The sequence below is a fragment of the Molothrus ater genome, chromosome 11, assembly GCF_012460135.2.
Source record: "Molothrus ater isolate BHLD 08-10-18 breed brown headed cowbird chromosome 11, BPBGC_Mater_1.1, whole genome shotgun sequence".
NCBI lineage: Eukaryota > Metazoa > Chordata > Aves > Passeriformes > Icteridae > Molothrus > Molothrus ater.
Window position 1 is genome coordinate 3405600 of NC_050488.2, and position 17897 is coordinate 3423496.

At 42.1% G+C, this 17897-nt stretch overlaps 1 protein-coding gene across 1 annotated transcript in view; it reads right to left on the reverse strand.

Annotated features, from left to right (window-relative positions):
- ATP2B2 (ATPase plasma membrane Ca2+ transporting 2) overlaps positions 1-17897 on the reverse strand; it is a 233732-nt gene that overhangs the window by 160366 nt on the left and 55469 nt on the right. Inside the window, 1 exon segment of the mRNA XM_054516040.1 lies at positions 9890-10376. Coding sequence (XP_054372015.1) covers positions 9890-10088 — 199 coding nt within the window. The 5' untranslated portion in view covers positions 10089-10376.

A 17897-nucleotide genomic window follows, 5' to 3' on the forward strand; every position in this document is an offset into this window, starting at 1 on the left:
GTAACACTACAGTTCAAGGACAGACAGAGATTTTGGCTGCAGATGTCAAGCTGGATGACCTCACAGAAAACCATGCAACAGCCACGGCCCCACTGGCAAAGCAGAATGCTGATGTAATGCAGCAATTCCTATTACTGTAGGATTTTTTAATGAAAGTAAAACAACTTCAGGGTGTAATTAAAAAGCAAGCAAAAGCAAACTATAAAAGATAAAACAGAATGGCTCAGAAAAGAATGACTATTCCTCTAAAACTGAGCTCCTGTGCCAGGGAAAGGGAGGGGGCCAGCACATGACTGGAGTGAAGCAAACCCAAGGAAACCCCTGGTGCCACCCAAGCTTCCAAACTGAGGCAAACACTTGAGACTGCCAGGAAAAATGCAAAAAATCCAAGTGGATTTGCTGTATTGTTTAGGGAAATAATTAACTTTGGTGCCCAGACTAATGCTAAGATTATAACTACACAGCTGCCCAGCATTCCCATTTATTTATTTTTTTTCCACATTAATGCTGCCACAGTCCTGAACAAGCAGCACTCAAGCTTGTACCATCCAAGGAGCTGTGCCCTCACTCATGGAGTATCCAGGTATTCACTGGATGCTCCTGGAAAACTCTCCTCTTTTATTCTGTACCTTCTTCAAGTCCAAGCTCACCTTTTGAAGCACACCTGTAAATGAGTGGGCTATTCCTTCTTAACTCATCTCCAGTGCTAATCAGAGGAAAAGCATCATGACAGCTTCTGAACCACTCCATAAATTTAATCAGTTTTCCTTCCCAATACTCATTTTTTCAGACTTTTTGTACCTCAGAGGACTGTACCTACTTAAGCTGCCCTCACAGTCAAAGAGACTGTGGAAAGTGCTGGGGAGGAGAGATTGACACAAAATGCAAAAGGAATAATCAAAGGAGCAGCATAGCCTGTGGAAGCTCAGGTTTGTGAGTCTTAGCAGAACTGACTCAGCTCACAATCCACACAGGAAAAGAGTATCTGCAGTCCCTGAAGAATTTCATTTGAAAGCAAAGAGGAAACAAGGGCTAGTAAATGCTATTGTTACAGAAATAGCAGCTCCATACACCCAGCTATTTCTATTACACAACTGAAATGCTCTGCATTTAATAGAATCCGTGGCTGCTTTGCCAAGTTCTGGACTGGCAATTAGGATGGGACATTGAAATGCATTGTTTTACCAGCTCCAAGGCAAGGACAAGGAATGGGATTTATAATGAGCATTCAGAAAGGGTTTCTTCCTTCTTTAAAAGTTAAAAAGGAAGTTACTATACCCTGCTGAAAGCTGTGCCAGAGAATGTCATCTATTATCTGTGAAAACAGGTTCTTTATGTCTGAGGTAATCATCAGCTTTTCAGGATGTTGGGGAGGCTGCTTTCTCCTTACACCTTGCAGGATCTCAAGCACAGTTTCCAGAACACCTACACAGATGTGAAAAAAGAAACCTCCTGGAGCTAGAGGAGAAATAATTTCTAGAGATACTTCGAAGGCAAGTCAGAAACTATGAGTGCACCACATTAAAGGAAGTCAGCACTGAGGGAATGCAGATATGTTTGTCTTGGAAGCACATTGAGCTGACTGCCAAAAATACATATTTGGCTTTATTTTCCATTCACCTTTATAAATAACAGGCATGTCAAACACCAACCTCTGACTTCTTGGAAAACAAATGGAAACAGTAAATTTGAACAGTCTAGATTTGAAGGGTGAGTAGTAATCGCAAAAGGGACAGGAGGCAGGAAATCATTACTGCACCTAACACTGTTCTTATCCCAGGTCTGTTAATATAAGTTTCTTCAAAAGAAAAATGACCATTTAATCATGCTAATTCTTCTTGCAGGGCTGCTGAGTTTACATTCATTGAAGCCACTGCCTCATTTTATCAAAAAAAAAAATATAGCACAATCCACTTTCATGAAAACACAGAAATGCAATGCTGAATAAAAGAAAACCAAAATTCAGCATTTCATTATTGTGAGGAATGGCGTTTTCATCACCTGTCCAATCTACAGACAATCCTCACAAAGACTTTAGCAGCAGAATTTCCCAATTTCCATGGTTCAGCTGGAAGCAGCATCACTGCTAGCAGTGACACTTGGCAAAATACCTGAGAACACCTAACAGAGATTCAATTGTTTTACCTCTACATTTTAAGGTGACACTTTAAAGGAAGCAGGTTTTTGCACCCCTGTAAGTGCCAGCTGAGACAATGAATTAAGAGCTGTGCTCTTGCAGCAGGGCCAGTGCCACCAGGACAAAACCACTGCATGGCAAATCTTTGCTTTCACAGGGCACCGACAAAATCAGGCAAAAACCCTTCTCTGTCTCTGATACACTGCAAAGGCAAAGCTTAATTCCATCAAGGGCACACTGGCTCCATCGATTGGATTATTCATTTGGTGTAATGGACTTTGCTTTCTTCCTGCAGCCTTCTCAAAACGAGAACAAAATGAAGATAAATCAGCTCTCACTCAAGGCTGGCAGTCTATAGATATTTATGGATTTCTGAGCCCTGCAGTACAACAGGAGGGAGGCATTCCCCAAGGATGTTTTCCTCTGCAGTCCTGTCACCCTCCCAGCAGCTGCCCAGCACAGGGACACACCAAGGAAAGGCTGCAGCCACCCCTCCCCTTCAGGTCTGTCACTGACCCAGCTTTGCCTTGCCCTGCACAGGAGCCACTTTGACACCACAGCCCAGAACAATCCCTGTTTGATCCTCCAAGCAAAGGCCTAATTGCCATTTTCCAAGGGAGCAGCACCGACGTAATCCCAGTTTGCCACTGGGCCAGCTGACGTGGCCTCCATGGATCACAAAGATCACATCCCCCCTCGTTACATTCTGCCCATTATGTTGCAGGCCTGGCCTCATCTTTTTCTCACACAATGAATGAGCTGATTATGCCAACAAACTCAAGCCACTACTCCTACGAATGAGATTACAGGTTTATCAAGTGCCCCATAAAATAGCAACACTTTCCATCTCTTTTTAATTCAGCAAAAAGGGGTTGACTCATTTTATTACATCACTGCATTCAGATCAAGGAGAAACTTGGGGCACAACACGTTATGGAGAACGTTGACCTGTGATAAGCTCTTTGCAAAGCGGGAAAGAACAACGGAAAGTTGCTGGGCCAGGTTTTCCTTTGACTTACGACACACTGTAGTTGTAATTGAGGTAACTACACTGAACAAACATTAGTCCTGTGCAGAATAGGTACAAAAAAAATTCACATTCATTTATTACCCTGTTATTTAAATCTGAGGTACAAGAGCAGAATGTATGTCTGTGGTCAGTACACCCTGCCTGCATGTATTTAATGTCTTACAGGGGAAAAAGGATTTCAGCTTGCATGAAAAAAGCCTCCTTTCTAAGCACTGCACCTGCTGAGGTAAGATAATCGTTGAGAGGAAGATGATGTCCTAAGTAATCGCATAAATAAATCAGCACTGACCCCAGAAAATCTCTGATGCTGCCTTATAGAAAAAGCAGAAGACACTCACTCACTTTCTGCCCTTCCTGGCCTTACTTTAGAGCACTGCCTGTAACCCAGAGAAAATCTTTTTGCAAGCCATTTAGGATTCACAAAGGGCCAGGTATCTCTTTCTTTTTTTTTTTAAGCTTTATGGGGAAAATGTATCATGCAATATGTCTCTAGTTCTCCACAAGTAACTGAACAAAGCCAAAGTAAATCAGCAAGTGGCACGACATGCAAGAACCCAGAAACAAAATGAGCAATGAAATTGGACTTATCACAGAGAAAAATCTGAGCCATTCATTTGAGATTCTTATGTTTGGGTAACCTTTGGAAGAATGTTTGCTGTTCCATTATACAAACAATGGAAATATTAGATAAGGAAAAGAAGCCCCAGTGCCAAGAAAGCTCCACGCACCCCTTCCAAATCACGAAACATGGAGATGTGATTTTATGGAAATATAACATGCTGCCTACAGCAAGAGTGTCAAAGGTACAGAGCCATTCCTGCCAACCCCAGTGGTTGTGCAGTTCAGGAGTGCAGTTCAGGAACCCCTGGGGCAGCACATCTGCCTGGCACTGCCCCACAGACACATGGGGACCCAGGAGCCAAATTCAACCTCCCTGAAGCCAAGCCTTGCAGCTGGGCCAGGCCTGCTGAGCAGGACTGAGACAGCCCCAAAGTGTGCCAAAGCAAAGCTGCCACGAGTTATTCACACACAGCCATCCCTGCTCCAGCCTCTCCCAGCCCGCCAGGCGCCCCGTGGCAATGGCACTCCTGGGACTGGGGACAGGCGCAGAGCTTTCCACAGAGCAGAGCTGCAAAGGGCCACCAACAGGGACCCAGAGCTCATTCCTGTGCAGAGAAAGGGCAGCAGGAGTCCCTGGGTGCCACTGGGGAAGCTGCAGAAGGGAAGCCCCTGTGCACACTCCATGCTGCCCACTCTTCCCACAGTCAGGGACTCCTCCGGCTCCCACAGAGATAAAGGCAGAGAATCACAGAATTATTTGGGTGGGAAAGGACCTTTAAACCTTGTCCAGTCCAACCCCTGAAGAAAGCAGGGATATCTTCAGCTAGGTCAGGTTGCTCAGAGCACCATCCAAGCTGGAGTTAAACATTTCCTGGAGTGGGCATTCCCCACCTCTGTGGGCAGCCTGATCCAGTGTTTCATCACCCTCATTGTATGAAATTCTCTCCTTACACCTAATCTGTATCAGCCCTCCTTCAGTTTAAATCCATTACCCCTTCTCCTATCTCAACAGGTCCTGTAAAACATTTTTCCCTAACTTTCTTACAGGCCTCCTGCAAATACTGTGAGACTGCAATGGCCTCTCCCTGGGGTCTTCTCTTCCCAAGGGAGAACAAACCCAGCTGGGATACACACGAGTGGTTCTGCAACTGCAACTTCCAAATGAAGGAGCAGCCAGGACCCCCTTCCTTCCTTCCTAGCCAGCCCCTCATGGATGGAGCCAGCCCCATGGCCGAGCACAGGTCCCTGGGAGCCTGTTGGGGCACTCAGGGGCAGCCAGTGCCCACTGATGGAACCACAGGAAAATGCCAAGCTATCCAAGCTCTCTCCAGCTCAACCACACCTGGCACTGCATGAGCAGCCAGGTGAAATATGAGTTTTAAGTTCCTCCATGGGGCTTTTCCATGCGAGGTAGGAAAAGGCCTGGTGAGGCCTCGGCCCTGCCGGTGCTGAGGGGATTTTTCATGGCCAGGGCTGATTTCATTGTTCAAACCAAACCTTCCGTGTGGGGAGAACGTGTACAGATAAGGGCTGGATGGGGACTTGGAGCTTGGCTGCCGCCTAGGGGGTTGGCAAATGGGCCTGAACTACAAGAGATGTTTTGATAGCACAAATAAGGATGAGGAATTAGGCAGTGTGGTGATCCGGAGAGAGGATGAGCAGGTCTGCTCCTACAGGGCTCTTAAGGCGCTGCTTTGAAGGTTTCCAAAGTATTTCAACTCAACATCACAAAAAGCACCTCAAATGTACTTTAGACAGCTGGCAATATTCGTTTTAAAGAGATTATAAAATCAATAAAATATTATCCATCCTCACCTTAAATGTAAAATAATGTAAGAAGATCTTGAATTTATGGATAATATTTAATGGTTTATACATGACCAAGTGTATTCTTTTAACAATGAGAATTATGCTATCACCAATTTCTTTACATTCATGGTCTGTTGTGACAGCGTATTAAAATAAAGCTCAGTCTCTGACAGTCATTGAATCAATTATTTTATATTTCTATTTTAAACTTCTATTTGTCTGAATCAAGTATTTTTCATTCCTTTCCCAATTTCCTTTCCAAATTCTTTGCATCTCTGTAGCTGATTGAACACAGTGGTGCACCTGACTGCAATTCAGAGTGAACCAGCAAGAGCAGCTTCCAAACAGACTATTAAGTTATTAAAGGTGCATTTTTATGGAAGCAAGAGTGAGGAACCAAAACTAACGAGTATTAAAAGCAGCTGGTTAATTTTGTTGCATTCAATCTTTCTTCATCTTCTACCTCATCGTTAAAATTGTGAAAGGCTTTTTAGATTGCAATAATGAAAAATAAACAACCTCCCCAGCTGGCCCAATTGATTCTCAGCCTGTATCCCCACACACATTTGAAAAGAGAGAACTTCTCTGGTAGCACATCTAAGGGCAGTTGTGATGACTAAAAAGTGAACTTCTACAGTAGAAATATTATCAGTTAACCGTGAACTGATATTGTGCCTTTCCATAAAACCTTTTCATGGTATCCTGAAACCCACAGCCAGAAAAAAACCCCACTAAATAAAGCTGAAATGTTCTCCCCTAGTGCACTCCACCAGCCCATTTCTAGAAGGAAGTACCAACAGAAAGACTTCTTCTGTCATGCTGTAACATCATCACCACATGTAACACCTCCTGGAGTGCCTGTTTGGGGGGTGGTTGCGCAGATACCACCATGAAAAGGTTCTTCCCTTAATTTAAAAATTAAAAAAGCTTCACTCGACTGTGCTGGGGCATGGCCCCAAGGTGCCAGAGCTCCAGGAGCATTTGGACAACGCTCTCAGGGATGCACAGGGTGGGATTGTTGGGGTGTCTGTGCAGGGCCAGGGGTTGGATCAATGATCCTTGTGGATCCCTTCCCACTCAGGGTGTTCATCATCCTTCACACAGTGAATTCCTCACTTTTTACATGCACTGGAAATTGCAGCATCAGAGTACTTTTAGCAAGAAATCAGGGAATTTAATTCACTGACATACTCCTAAAAGAAGTAAACATTTTATAAGGGAAAGTAGATGAAAAAGTTGCTGTAAATTGGTGGGTGCTACATAAAATTGTGGGTAAATATAGTTAAGTATTGGAAAGAGTGGATTCCAGTCTCATTTGGTATTCATCCAACTAACTCATCCCATTTTACCAGCTGTCCTTTATAAGGTATCACTGATGCTCCAGTGGGCCTCAGAGACTCCAATTGCATGGAAAATTCTACAACTGTCAGCACAGCTCTGCCCAAGGGGGGATTCAGCATTTTGCAAAGTGACAGGGCTAGATCCTGCCTATATGTGGTATTCCTGGGATAATGAAAGTGAAACTAATCTGAACATAAATATTTTTAAAGCAAATTCAAGTTGACACGTATGTGTATTTTTTCATATAAATTATTTCCATAGATTTTTGGGAGGTTCTTTTCATGAGCACTTAAATGGGAGCTTTTCATTATAATATAATCACTTTAGGGCAAGAAATCCCTCAGGCATAACTGAGAGCTGGGATCTCCACTGCATCTATAGCTAAAGGATCAAACAAAGAAAATTTAAAGGAGAGACTGAAGTCTTGTAACCCATAATAATATTATTAATTCATTCAGCATGCAAATATTATTCTACTCAACATCCAGCAGACTTCCCCAGCTCCATGCTGAATTGAGACAGGGTTCACTGGGAAGTGAGCCTCACAGCAGAGTCAATGACATCTGAGTTACAAATATGTCCTAACTTGAGAATTTCAGGGCCTTTAAAAGAGTCTCAGAAAGCACTTCTAAGTGAGATTGATCCTGCCAATCCATAGGTGGGACATCAAATATTAACATGGGAAAGGAATTGAGTCAGCTCTGTGCTCATTACTACTTCTTCTTTCTAAATAAAACAGTAAATTCCGTTTAAGCCACATTTTACCAAATTATCATGTCCCTGCTGCCAGGAAACAGTTTTTTCCTCTGCTCTGGTGTCTGTTTCAGCCCTTATCCCACAAAATTACAAGGACTTTATGCAGCTAAATTCTGGAAGATCTTACAAAGCAAGGAAGAACCAAGTTCTACAGTCAGGTCCTTTTTACTGTTTCACAGTCACTCAGGACTCCTGCTCAGACATTTGGTTCCTTCAGAGAAGTGCCCTGCAGTAATTTTTATTTTGTATTTCCCATAAAAGCCTGTGAGATGTGCAACGCACCAAAGTATGAAAAACAAAGTAAGTTCAGTAAACTGTGCTTCACTAAAAATGATGCCTGGTTGGAAAAGTGATTTTCGGGCACTGTAGCAAATTGTGGTTTTTCACAAAGGTATTCAATGAGGAATCCACAGTCTGTTGCAGATACCAAAGGATAAAGCTATGTGAATAATTAATTTTCAAATCATGTCTGCTTGATGTTAGGATTCCATTTCCATCTAAGAAATTATTACTTTTTTTTCTCTAAGAATAGTCATGTCTGCAAGAATATCCTCTTCACTGAGCTTGGAATCAAGAAAAACAATGGCTTGGGACTTAGAACTAAATATAAGCTTATATTTGCCATAAGCCTTTAAAGTCTCTCTGTGATGGATACTTTCTCTCCAGTGAAAGTTTCCAGAGTTTGACAAGACATATCTCAGAGAATTTTTCCAAGCAAAACAATTAAAAAGAAGATGTAAGCTTTGTGTGACTGGGAATTCCTATTATGTGATCTACTTGAGAATTAAAACCCAGCGGAGCCTTGACGATTCCAAGGCTATGCTGATTGCCATTTGAAGCTGGAAAGGTTTTTCCCTAATGCACAAGTGATGAAGTGCACGTAATGCTTGGAGGAAAGTTACCTTATCTGCAGTATCAGATATAGATTACTGCTGGAGTCAGTGTGCCACGCTGCTGGATCCATACACCCTGTTCCAACATGAGGAATTGAGTTTCCCTGATGTCATAAATTGAACACATAATGCAATTAACATCTCCTTTGAAGTTCACATTGACCAGGTAACCACTAGAATGAGTTGGCAAAACTTGACTGAAGTCACCGCCACGAGCTCGGCTCAGACGGAGACTTCAGCTCTGACTTTCTGCAAATGTGGAATCCTGGAGGCTGAGACATTGATAGCTGCTCCTTTGGGACCCCTCAGCTGGGCTAATTTATGGTATCACACTGCAATTGACATGTTTATGATCACACCAATAATTCCAGACTTTGAGGCATTTAAACACTGGAGGTAACTAAATGATTAATTTTAGAAAGAAGAGAATGGAACAAAGCCAAGACTTCTATCTTCGTAAAAAAGAAAAGAACTTGAAATGAACATCTTGGCTACTTTACAAGACTGCAGAAACATTATAGACTGAAAGACTGTGTAATTTCCAAAAGTGTTAATACTCCTTGGAGATGAAAATACAGTGACAAAAATAGAATTCTTAGAATAAAACAGAATTTCACTTGCACTTAAAGAGAAAGAAAATTGTATGAGGAGAGGGAAACATTGCACCATTGTCAATGCCTTATGGAGAGCTCTTTGGTTTGAGCATTGAAAACCAGACTAATAAATTATCAAGTCTCCAAAAAGAGTTAGGAAAACAGATTCTGGAAAGTTAAGATTGGTAGTATTAAACATAAGAAAGTATGGAGCTTAGTTTTACACACAACAGAAGTGCAACTACTAAAAACATCGATACAATCACAGATTGATGATTTAAGCAAAATTATCTATGGTAATATGATAAGTGAAGATTAGTAACCTATATATAAATATAAAAAAATATATTGATCTACACAGTAACATAATGTGCATCTCAGAAGGTCATTTCATACTCTCAAGATGTCCAAATACCTAGAAGCTGCTTTGAAGCAACGATTTTGCACCTTGTTACCCCCAGGAGCAGAGAGATTCAAGTCTCTTTGCAATGCCTAAAATGCGTGCTTATTTTTTTTTTTGTGTCATTCTAAGGAAGAATTAATGCATTTAGCTGTTAAAACAAGAAGCACTCCTTTCACCCTCATGCCAGCTTTAGCTATAGCTGGACTGGTTTCCCTTCTTTCTTAGAAGACTCTTGTTTATTTATTGTTGGGAATAATGGCAGCACCATGAGAATTCTGTTCAGGTAGGAATCAAAACCTCTTTTTTCACTGTCTGGAGAGCATTTACACAAATTCCCCTAATTCAAGTGAAGTGAGAAGTGCTTACCTTCTGTTGGTGATGTCTTCAGATGTCTGCAGAGCCCCTCTGTTTCCCCATAAGTCTCTTTTATTTTTACTACTGCTTCTGTCCCTCGGAGTTCCATGAGGGAGCGCAGTTCCTGCAGTGTGCACCCAAACTCTCCTGCATGATTGGCCTCATTTCTTTGGTTCTTGGAATAAAAATCGCTATTTGTCATGTCACCCATTGTGGCTGGTTATATTGCTCCACTCGTTGTAGTTGGATACAATCTTAAAACTGTTTTAAAAACTGGAGGAGAGGAACCTCGAATTCCAAATCGGAGAAATTAAAAAGAATCCCGCGTGTGTCCGGCGAGCGACGTGGAGGATGCCCCTGGCGTGGAGGGTGTCCCTGACAGGCTGGAGGTCACAGAACGGCTGCTCTCAAGGCTGCAGACCAGCTCCACTCCATTCACCATTTCCCATTATGCTGCACCCAAGCTGTAGAATCTACATGGTCATTTCTTCCTCTGGACCTTTGGGAAGAAGCAGAAAGGACTCATTACAAGGGGGATGGTGTCACACGGGTGGTGGCATCCCAGAGGAGCTGCACAGCACCACGGTCGGGTGTCCTGGAGGTGCTGCAGGTGGGCAGCATCCACCCAGGACAGCACTGGCTCTGCCTTAGATAAAGCTCCCCACGGCTCGAGCACCAATAGCAGCGCTGCTCGAGTCCAAAGAGCAGCCGCTAAATGAGATGAGTCATGAATATTAATTAGCGAGCGATTAGCCCGGCGTGCAGGATGCACCCCCAGTACGTGCTCTGCTCCATACAGCCACCCCAGGCTGTCTTCTGAGCACAGGCTCAAATAAGGCAAAGGCTCCCTGCAAAGGCTCCGAGGTTAACAATGGGTTAAACCCTAGCAGTTTTCATAATGGGTTAAAGCAAAACTGGGTTTTAGCACAAAAGCTGTGAAACATGGGGGAAAAAACTATAAAGCCACTGTCAGAAATGCAGAATATATTTAAATACGTTACACCGTGCAGCCTTGCCTTCTGTGCAAGCGAGCACAGCATGGATGCACTGGGATGTCTGGGTTGAGCCCTTTCCCCTGAGCCCAATCACCACCAGTCACCACACACACACAGAGAATGCTGCTGGGCTCTCTTTTTCCTTCTTTTTCCCTTTTTTTGATTTTCTTTTTTATGTGCAGTGTTGAACGAGTCCCATTTGGACCATCTGGGAGACAGTTGATTACTTGCTAAAGCCAGCCTTTAAAACCTGTTTCCCCTTCCCATATTCTAATGAAGTTGGTTTAAATACTGCTGAAACCAGCTATTATATTTGGCACGCAGAGTTTTAACAGAGATTAAAGGTTTCTTTTTTGCCTCAAGCGGGTTAGTGTGAGTGCACTGTCTAATCTAGAGGTCTCAGAATCGTTTTCATAATAAAAAAGATCTTTCAAAGGGCACCCCAGCAGCCTAATAACTGACCAACCTGTCACAGGCAAAGGTCACACATTGAACTTTCTAGGCACAGCAATCCCCAGTGCAAATTATATATAAATGCCCAGATAAAGCACATCAAGAGGAGCCCAGTGCCTTTCAAGTCCTGGGTTTATATTTGTGCAATAATTTTAATCTCCCACCCAGCTACAACTGATGTAACATGCAGGATTTGCTATTTCCACTCTCTGAGGGCGTTGCCATTGCTCTGCAGTGACAAAGATCAGGCCTGTGTGAGCACTAATTTGGAGTTACCTTGCTCAATTAACAAAACTGAACCTCTACCAGCCCTCTTCTTGACAGCTTCAAACCTCAACAATTCCTTTGATTGCTGTTGAGGAAAAAGTTAAACAAAAACAAAACAAAACCAAAAAAAAAAAGGAAGTTCAAGTTTCACTATGATATTACAGCCCAAAGTTCAAATACCAGCCAACTGCTACACATTTCTTCCACCCATCCTGTTTACTGATGCATCTTCTAGTGCTAAGAACTTCTGCCACCCTCAATTTCACATATTGCTTTCCACGTTCACGAGACGAGAATTGCAGCACAAAATATTTTTTACAGGAAACAACAAAGAGAAACTCGAAGTAGCAATTAAAAAGGGTTTTGATTTGCCAAGTAGGAGATGATGAACCAGACTCTGCTCTCCATGGCTCAACTGCTCAGCCTCAACCCATCCCCAGGTACTCCCCTCTCTATCCAGCAGGAAGAAAAGGCCTTACTCACACTACTGCCTTGTCTTTTTGTAAACAGGATGGATCAGAATTCTGAACAGAAATAGCATCAGCCTGCAGCATTATTTGGGGAAAAAATTGCAGGCCAGAAATGTCACAGATGCCCAGTGAAACAGGCTTCATCCCAGGAGGCAGCACAGAGCTCCTCCTCCCTACCAGCAGCATCCCAGGCTCTGCCTGCTGCCAGCCACAGCAAAATGCAGATTGAGATCTGATTGTCAGAAAGGCTACAGTGATGATAACAAACAGCTGAAATAACAGGCTGCTCTTTACTTCCAGTGGTTAAAAAAAATAAATAAATAGTCTGTTCCTAAGTGCAGTTCAGGGTTTTGAGAGCTGGGCATCTCAAACAGGCATGATTTGAGAAAAGAAGATGGAAAAAAAACATTGCTCTAATTAAAAAAAAAAAAATCTTTTAAACATTGCTCCAAAATAAAATTGTTCTTAAACTGTTCCATAACACCATAGAGAAAAGACAATTTTGAGTGTTTTCTGAAGAGAACCATCTACCAATTTCATTTCTGATGCAAAGGCTACTAACACAGCATCAAAGATATTTTCTCCATGATCTTTCTGTGGGATGCATCCACTCCTCTCAATCAAAGCATCTCTTTAGGCTCCCTGTGCTATAAATTAATTTATTTCCTTCCATTCTTAGAAATTCATTGTCATTTGTCAGCCACAGTGCTGACAAGACAGTGCTGCTGCTTTTCAGCATGACTCATTTGCCTGCTTAATTTTTAATTTCACCTCCAATTAAATATTAACCAATAAACAACAAATATGAAGTTTACACTTCCCTCAGAGCTCCAAAACCAAATCTCTGGCAGTCTGTGCTGCTCATGACTCACCTAATGCTGTGCCACCAGGGAAACACCACCTCATGGTTCTGAGGGGCAGATGGAGAAACACAGCAGGCACTGAGCATGACTGACATTATTCCCTGCTAATGCAGCTCCCTAATCCCCTGGAACAGGATCCTCAGGCTCCATCCCATCCCAAAATTTCTCCTAGCCAAAGCCCAGGCTCCTCACCAGGCTGGCAGGACTGACACACCACCACCTCACCCCTCCAAAGTGATGAATATTCACTATTTCTTCACCAAAAGCTGAGGAATAGAAAAGTTCTAGCTGGCACATGGCAATGTCCCATCATGGGGCTTTGCATCTCCAAAATACAACCACTTACCACAAATGGGGAAATTAGGAGTCTCATCCACATGAAATCCCATTATTACACTGGGTTTGGCCAGGGGGTTTTTGTTTGCTGGGGTCTTGGTTGGTGTTCTTGCTATTTGCTGGTGGTTTTTTGGGTGGAAGTGAAGGAAGGAACTATTTTACAAAAAACCTCACAATACTGATATTTTCAGGATGTTCTACATATTGACGTTTTCAAGATGTTCTAAGTGAACTACCAATCAGAAATTCTGATTAAAGGAGGTGATACTGGCATATTTTTCAATCAAAATTATCTAATATCCTAATGACCCAAAAAATAAAGTGAGCTGGTTTTCATGCTCTGGGTGCTGCTTTCACTGCTCTACCCATGGTGGGCTTCAGTGGGTTTAATTCATAACCAAAACCTTCCTGGAACACAAAGAGGCACCATCCCCAAGCCCTGAGAGCACAGGGCTTGCTTTCCACACCATCCTAGAACAGGGTCACCTCCTTCAAATCCTCCAGATTTGGTCTCATCATTCCCTGTGAGAACAACTCCTAGGGAAAATGTCCCTCCTCAGGCACGTTCAACAAAAGAGAAATAAAAACTCCAGTAGATTAATTTCACACACAACAGTAGCTGGTTTTCCCAGACTAAAGCAGTCACTTTTGATGAAGGTTATTTGGGTTTACTTATTCTTCCCAATGCTTCTGAAACTAGAAAACTGAATAAAAGAAGTCTCAAAGTGCAGTTTGTAAACAACAGACTGCTGTGGAGCAGAGATAAAATCCCAGCCCACTTAGATACAAGTCAGGCAATAAAAGACTTCACACACAAAACACCTGAGTAAAAAAAAACCCACCATCCTTATTTTCCTCATTTAAAAGTCAGAATATCAGTCTGGTTCTTGGTCTGCAATCTTCTCAAAGATGGATTTTTGTTGTACAAATGCAATATAAATTTGAGCTGGCTGTTTGGTGTGGGTTTATTTTTGTGGGTTTTTTTTTTTTTTCCCAGAGTTGCTGTGTCTGGGGGAAGAGGCTTCCAGTCCTGTAGAGCCCAAGTCAAATATTTTTAATCTCCTAGCTGCTTAGAGGAAATGCATGCCAATTAAAACAGAAGCAATTTGGATGAGCTAACTGCAGGCCTGCTGGGAAAACTATTCTTTGATTTCCCTAATCAGGAAAAGTCTCATCTTGGAAGCTTGTAAATATTTTCACAGTGTGTTAGAATGTAGATATCATCCCCAAGTATTCTGACATCTGATTTCATTCAGGCTTCTACTGGCAGGAAAGTTAACAGCAACTTAATGAACCAGATTTCACCAGAGCAGAATCCCAAGGGTTGCATTTCACTGTCCTAAAAGTCTGGACAAATAATGGATTCACCATGAGTCAAAAAAAAAAAAAAAAAAAAAAAAAAAAAAAAAAAAAAAAAAAGGATATATTTTTTATATTTTTATATTTTTAATTTTACTGTTTTCTCTAAAATTCTGGCTACCCTTATTTCAGAGTGTGCCGTGAGGAGCTGTTTGAATTACAGGTGAAAGGGTGATTCCCTCTCACTCCTCACGCAGCTGAAAGGTGGCACACACAGCTGGTGCTCCAGGAATGAAACTGAATTAAACTCAGGGAATTAGCAGTTCCCACCCCTCTATGGGGAGCATTTCTGTCCCACTTGGACTTTATTTGGCTGGAGGTAAAATTCCAGCTGAGCCCTAGAGACAACCCCCGGGTAAGGGGTGAAATACACATTTTAGTGTATTAGCATTAGCATAACCAGATCCTTCTGTTCATTCCTTAATAAAGCAGGACTGGAAGCAGATTTAAGGTAATTTTCCCTTGAGTCTGAGCAAAATCATCTGAGATGTTTTGAGGCTACAGTTCCTGGGAGCAGCAGGGCAATAACTGATTGCAGAGGATGCAAACCTCACAGCTGACCTCTGCAAGGGGAAGAGTTGAGAAGGAAAGCCAAAACCTGCTCTGTGGAGGCCTGCAGATATGTAAAATAAATCAGGTGTGGCATCTTTGAATGACAAATCCAAAATGTCCATCCATTTGAGAACACAATCTTCATGGAGCAGAATGAGGAAAGGATTCTCTATCCAGCAGCCAAAAAAGCTGATTAAATGTACCCAGCAATGCCTAAACTCACACTCTCTTAAAAGAAAAAAAAAATTCAACCATGCTGACTTTGAAGTTCAATTATCAGCAATGCACAAGATGCAGAAGGAGCTAAGGAAAAACACCATCTGAATAAAAGCTGGTTGGCACCTCACAAAGTGTGAAATTTTCGTTTAATGCCAGGAAGCCAAGAGCAGATAAAGAAAGAGAAACTGAACTTTGTCACTGAAGTGTTCTCTGAAAATATTCCTGACTTCATTCCTCTATTTCCTCATGAATTTCAAGTTGATTTAAGCTAATCTGTCCATCTATAAAGAAGTTGTGGCTGCCCCAGGATCCCTGGCAGCGCCCAAGGCCAGGTTGGACAGGGCTTGGAGCAGCCTGGGACAGTGGAAAATGTCCCTGCCCATGGAAGGATCTGGAATAAAATGGTCATTAGGGTCATTTCCAGCCCAAACCAGTCTGTGATTCTGTGCTCATTCATTCATGATGAGCACACACAGATGAGACATTCATTCACTTGCTGTTTTCAGAGAGAAATATATTTCCCCTGATAATAGGATGACATTAAGACAATTAAGTGAAAGTATTCTTTTAAAAATATTGCAAAATGAAAACATTTAAAAAAAAGAAAAATCACAGGCAACTGCCTGTTCCAATCCCTTAACAGCTGTTCCAGTCTTCCAGCATGAACCTGAGCCTCCAGTCAGTACCAGTTTCAATATCAGGTAGGATAAATAAAAAGGATTCCATGCCTCCTGTATACCCTGTTGAATATTTGAAGGTGACAAAAGCCTTGTCACAAGAGAAATTTTTATTAAAGAGACACAAAACATCATTAATTTCAGTTCTAAACTAAGCATATTTACCTAGGACTTCTACCAAATAGAATATTGCACAAATGGGCTGATTTTTCTCTTTTCCAGGTTGTAATGAGGGGAGCTAAAATGAGGCTTGTGAATTAAAGTCCCTGCAGCCCCTGCTGCAGTGCAGTTATTCAGCTACATTTAATCCCAGGCCTTTCCTCTGCTCCTCGTGGAAATGGCTCCAGCAAAGCCAAATGAACTCCTGACAGCAACAAAACTGCTTTAAGGGAATCAATTCAGGCCCATTAAATAACAAAATGACTCCATCAGTGACTTCTGGGGGACTGCAGCAGCTCCTGCAGACGAAATCCTTCCTCCCTGGTGCCAGAGCCTCTGTAGGAGCCTCCCTCTCTGCCTGCAGAGGTGGGATCTGCCCTGAAAATGAGATTTTCTCACTAAAGGATGTCCCAACCATCAGTTTTCAGAACTCTCCCTCACGCCCTGCTGGTGCTAACATGAATTTATGATGTTTTCCTTCCAGTGCTCAAATGAAAGGTTATTTTCCATCAGCCATTTATTCTCCTGAGGCTCCAATTCCCCACTGCAAAAGGCTTGGGGTTTCTTGATTCACTGCCTTCCTACACACCACATATTCCCACTCTTTGGGGTTGTGTTTCTGGCACTGAAAAGACCCATTCTACACCTCTATAAACTTTAGAAAATTTTCATTCTACACGTTTTCATGTAGAATTGATTTTCCACAGCACAGTTGTTGCAAGGAGTGCCAACTCCCAAACTGTGTTATCAATTTAATCAAAAACACAGCTGGGAAAAAAAACTTAAGGATATTCAGACTTCAGACAGCATTAAATAAAGCAGACGTGGGAAAAAAAATCTAAATTAAATGCTCTAAAAGCAGTAGGTGATCAGGTAAGGAACATTTCCCAGCACAGATTCCTGCATCATTTCCAGAGTGGGGGAAAACCTTTTTTGTATCAGAAACCCCCAAAAGATGTACTACAGTGGTGCTACATCACAGAGGGATGTTGGAGAGCAGCTCCTCACCATCATCTCCAGGGAAAATATTGAAAATTTCTTCCTTGGGCTGAAATGCCTTTCTTTTCTGCCCCAAAATTATAGTTCTGTCCAGTCATTACAGCTTCAGACCCAGGGGACAAGGATAAAAAAATCCATAAAAGAGGAGCCCAAACTCACCAGGCAAAAATTCGGATCTTTACTTTGCTGCACTAACAGCTAATTACTGGCACATGAACACTAAAAAGATGAGGCATTCTACATCTGTCCTTCATCTGTGTGTTTCACAGACTACCAGATTTCTTAAATCTAGAATTTGAGTTACCATGTGACCTTTAGCTGATTATCAGCTCAGTGCACACAATTTCAGGGAGTTCCAGGAGTCTGCGTGCCTACAATACCTAATTATAGCTCATTTTATCAGAAAACGCTCCACAACATCTTAAAAAAAATAGATTTTCCAGCTCCTTCCAAGCTAAAATTCCAATCTAACCTTTTCCTGCTCCATCCCACCTAAAATTCTTTGGCTTTTGTTCAGTCTCTGAGTTTGGGTCCTAATTATTACTTTTTTTAGTCTATTACTAATTATTTCATTATAAAAAATTAAATGGCCTCTCTAATCTTCATACCTTGAGACTAACCCAAATATTTAATACTTTGGTAGAAATTGCCATTTCTCCTGATTGGTCACA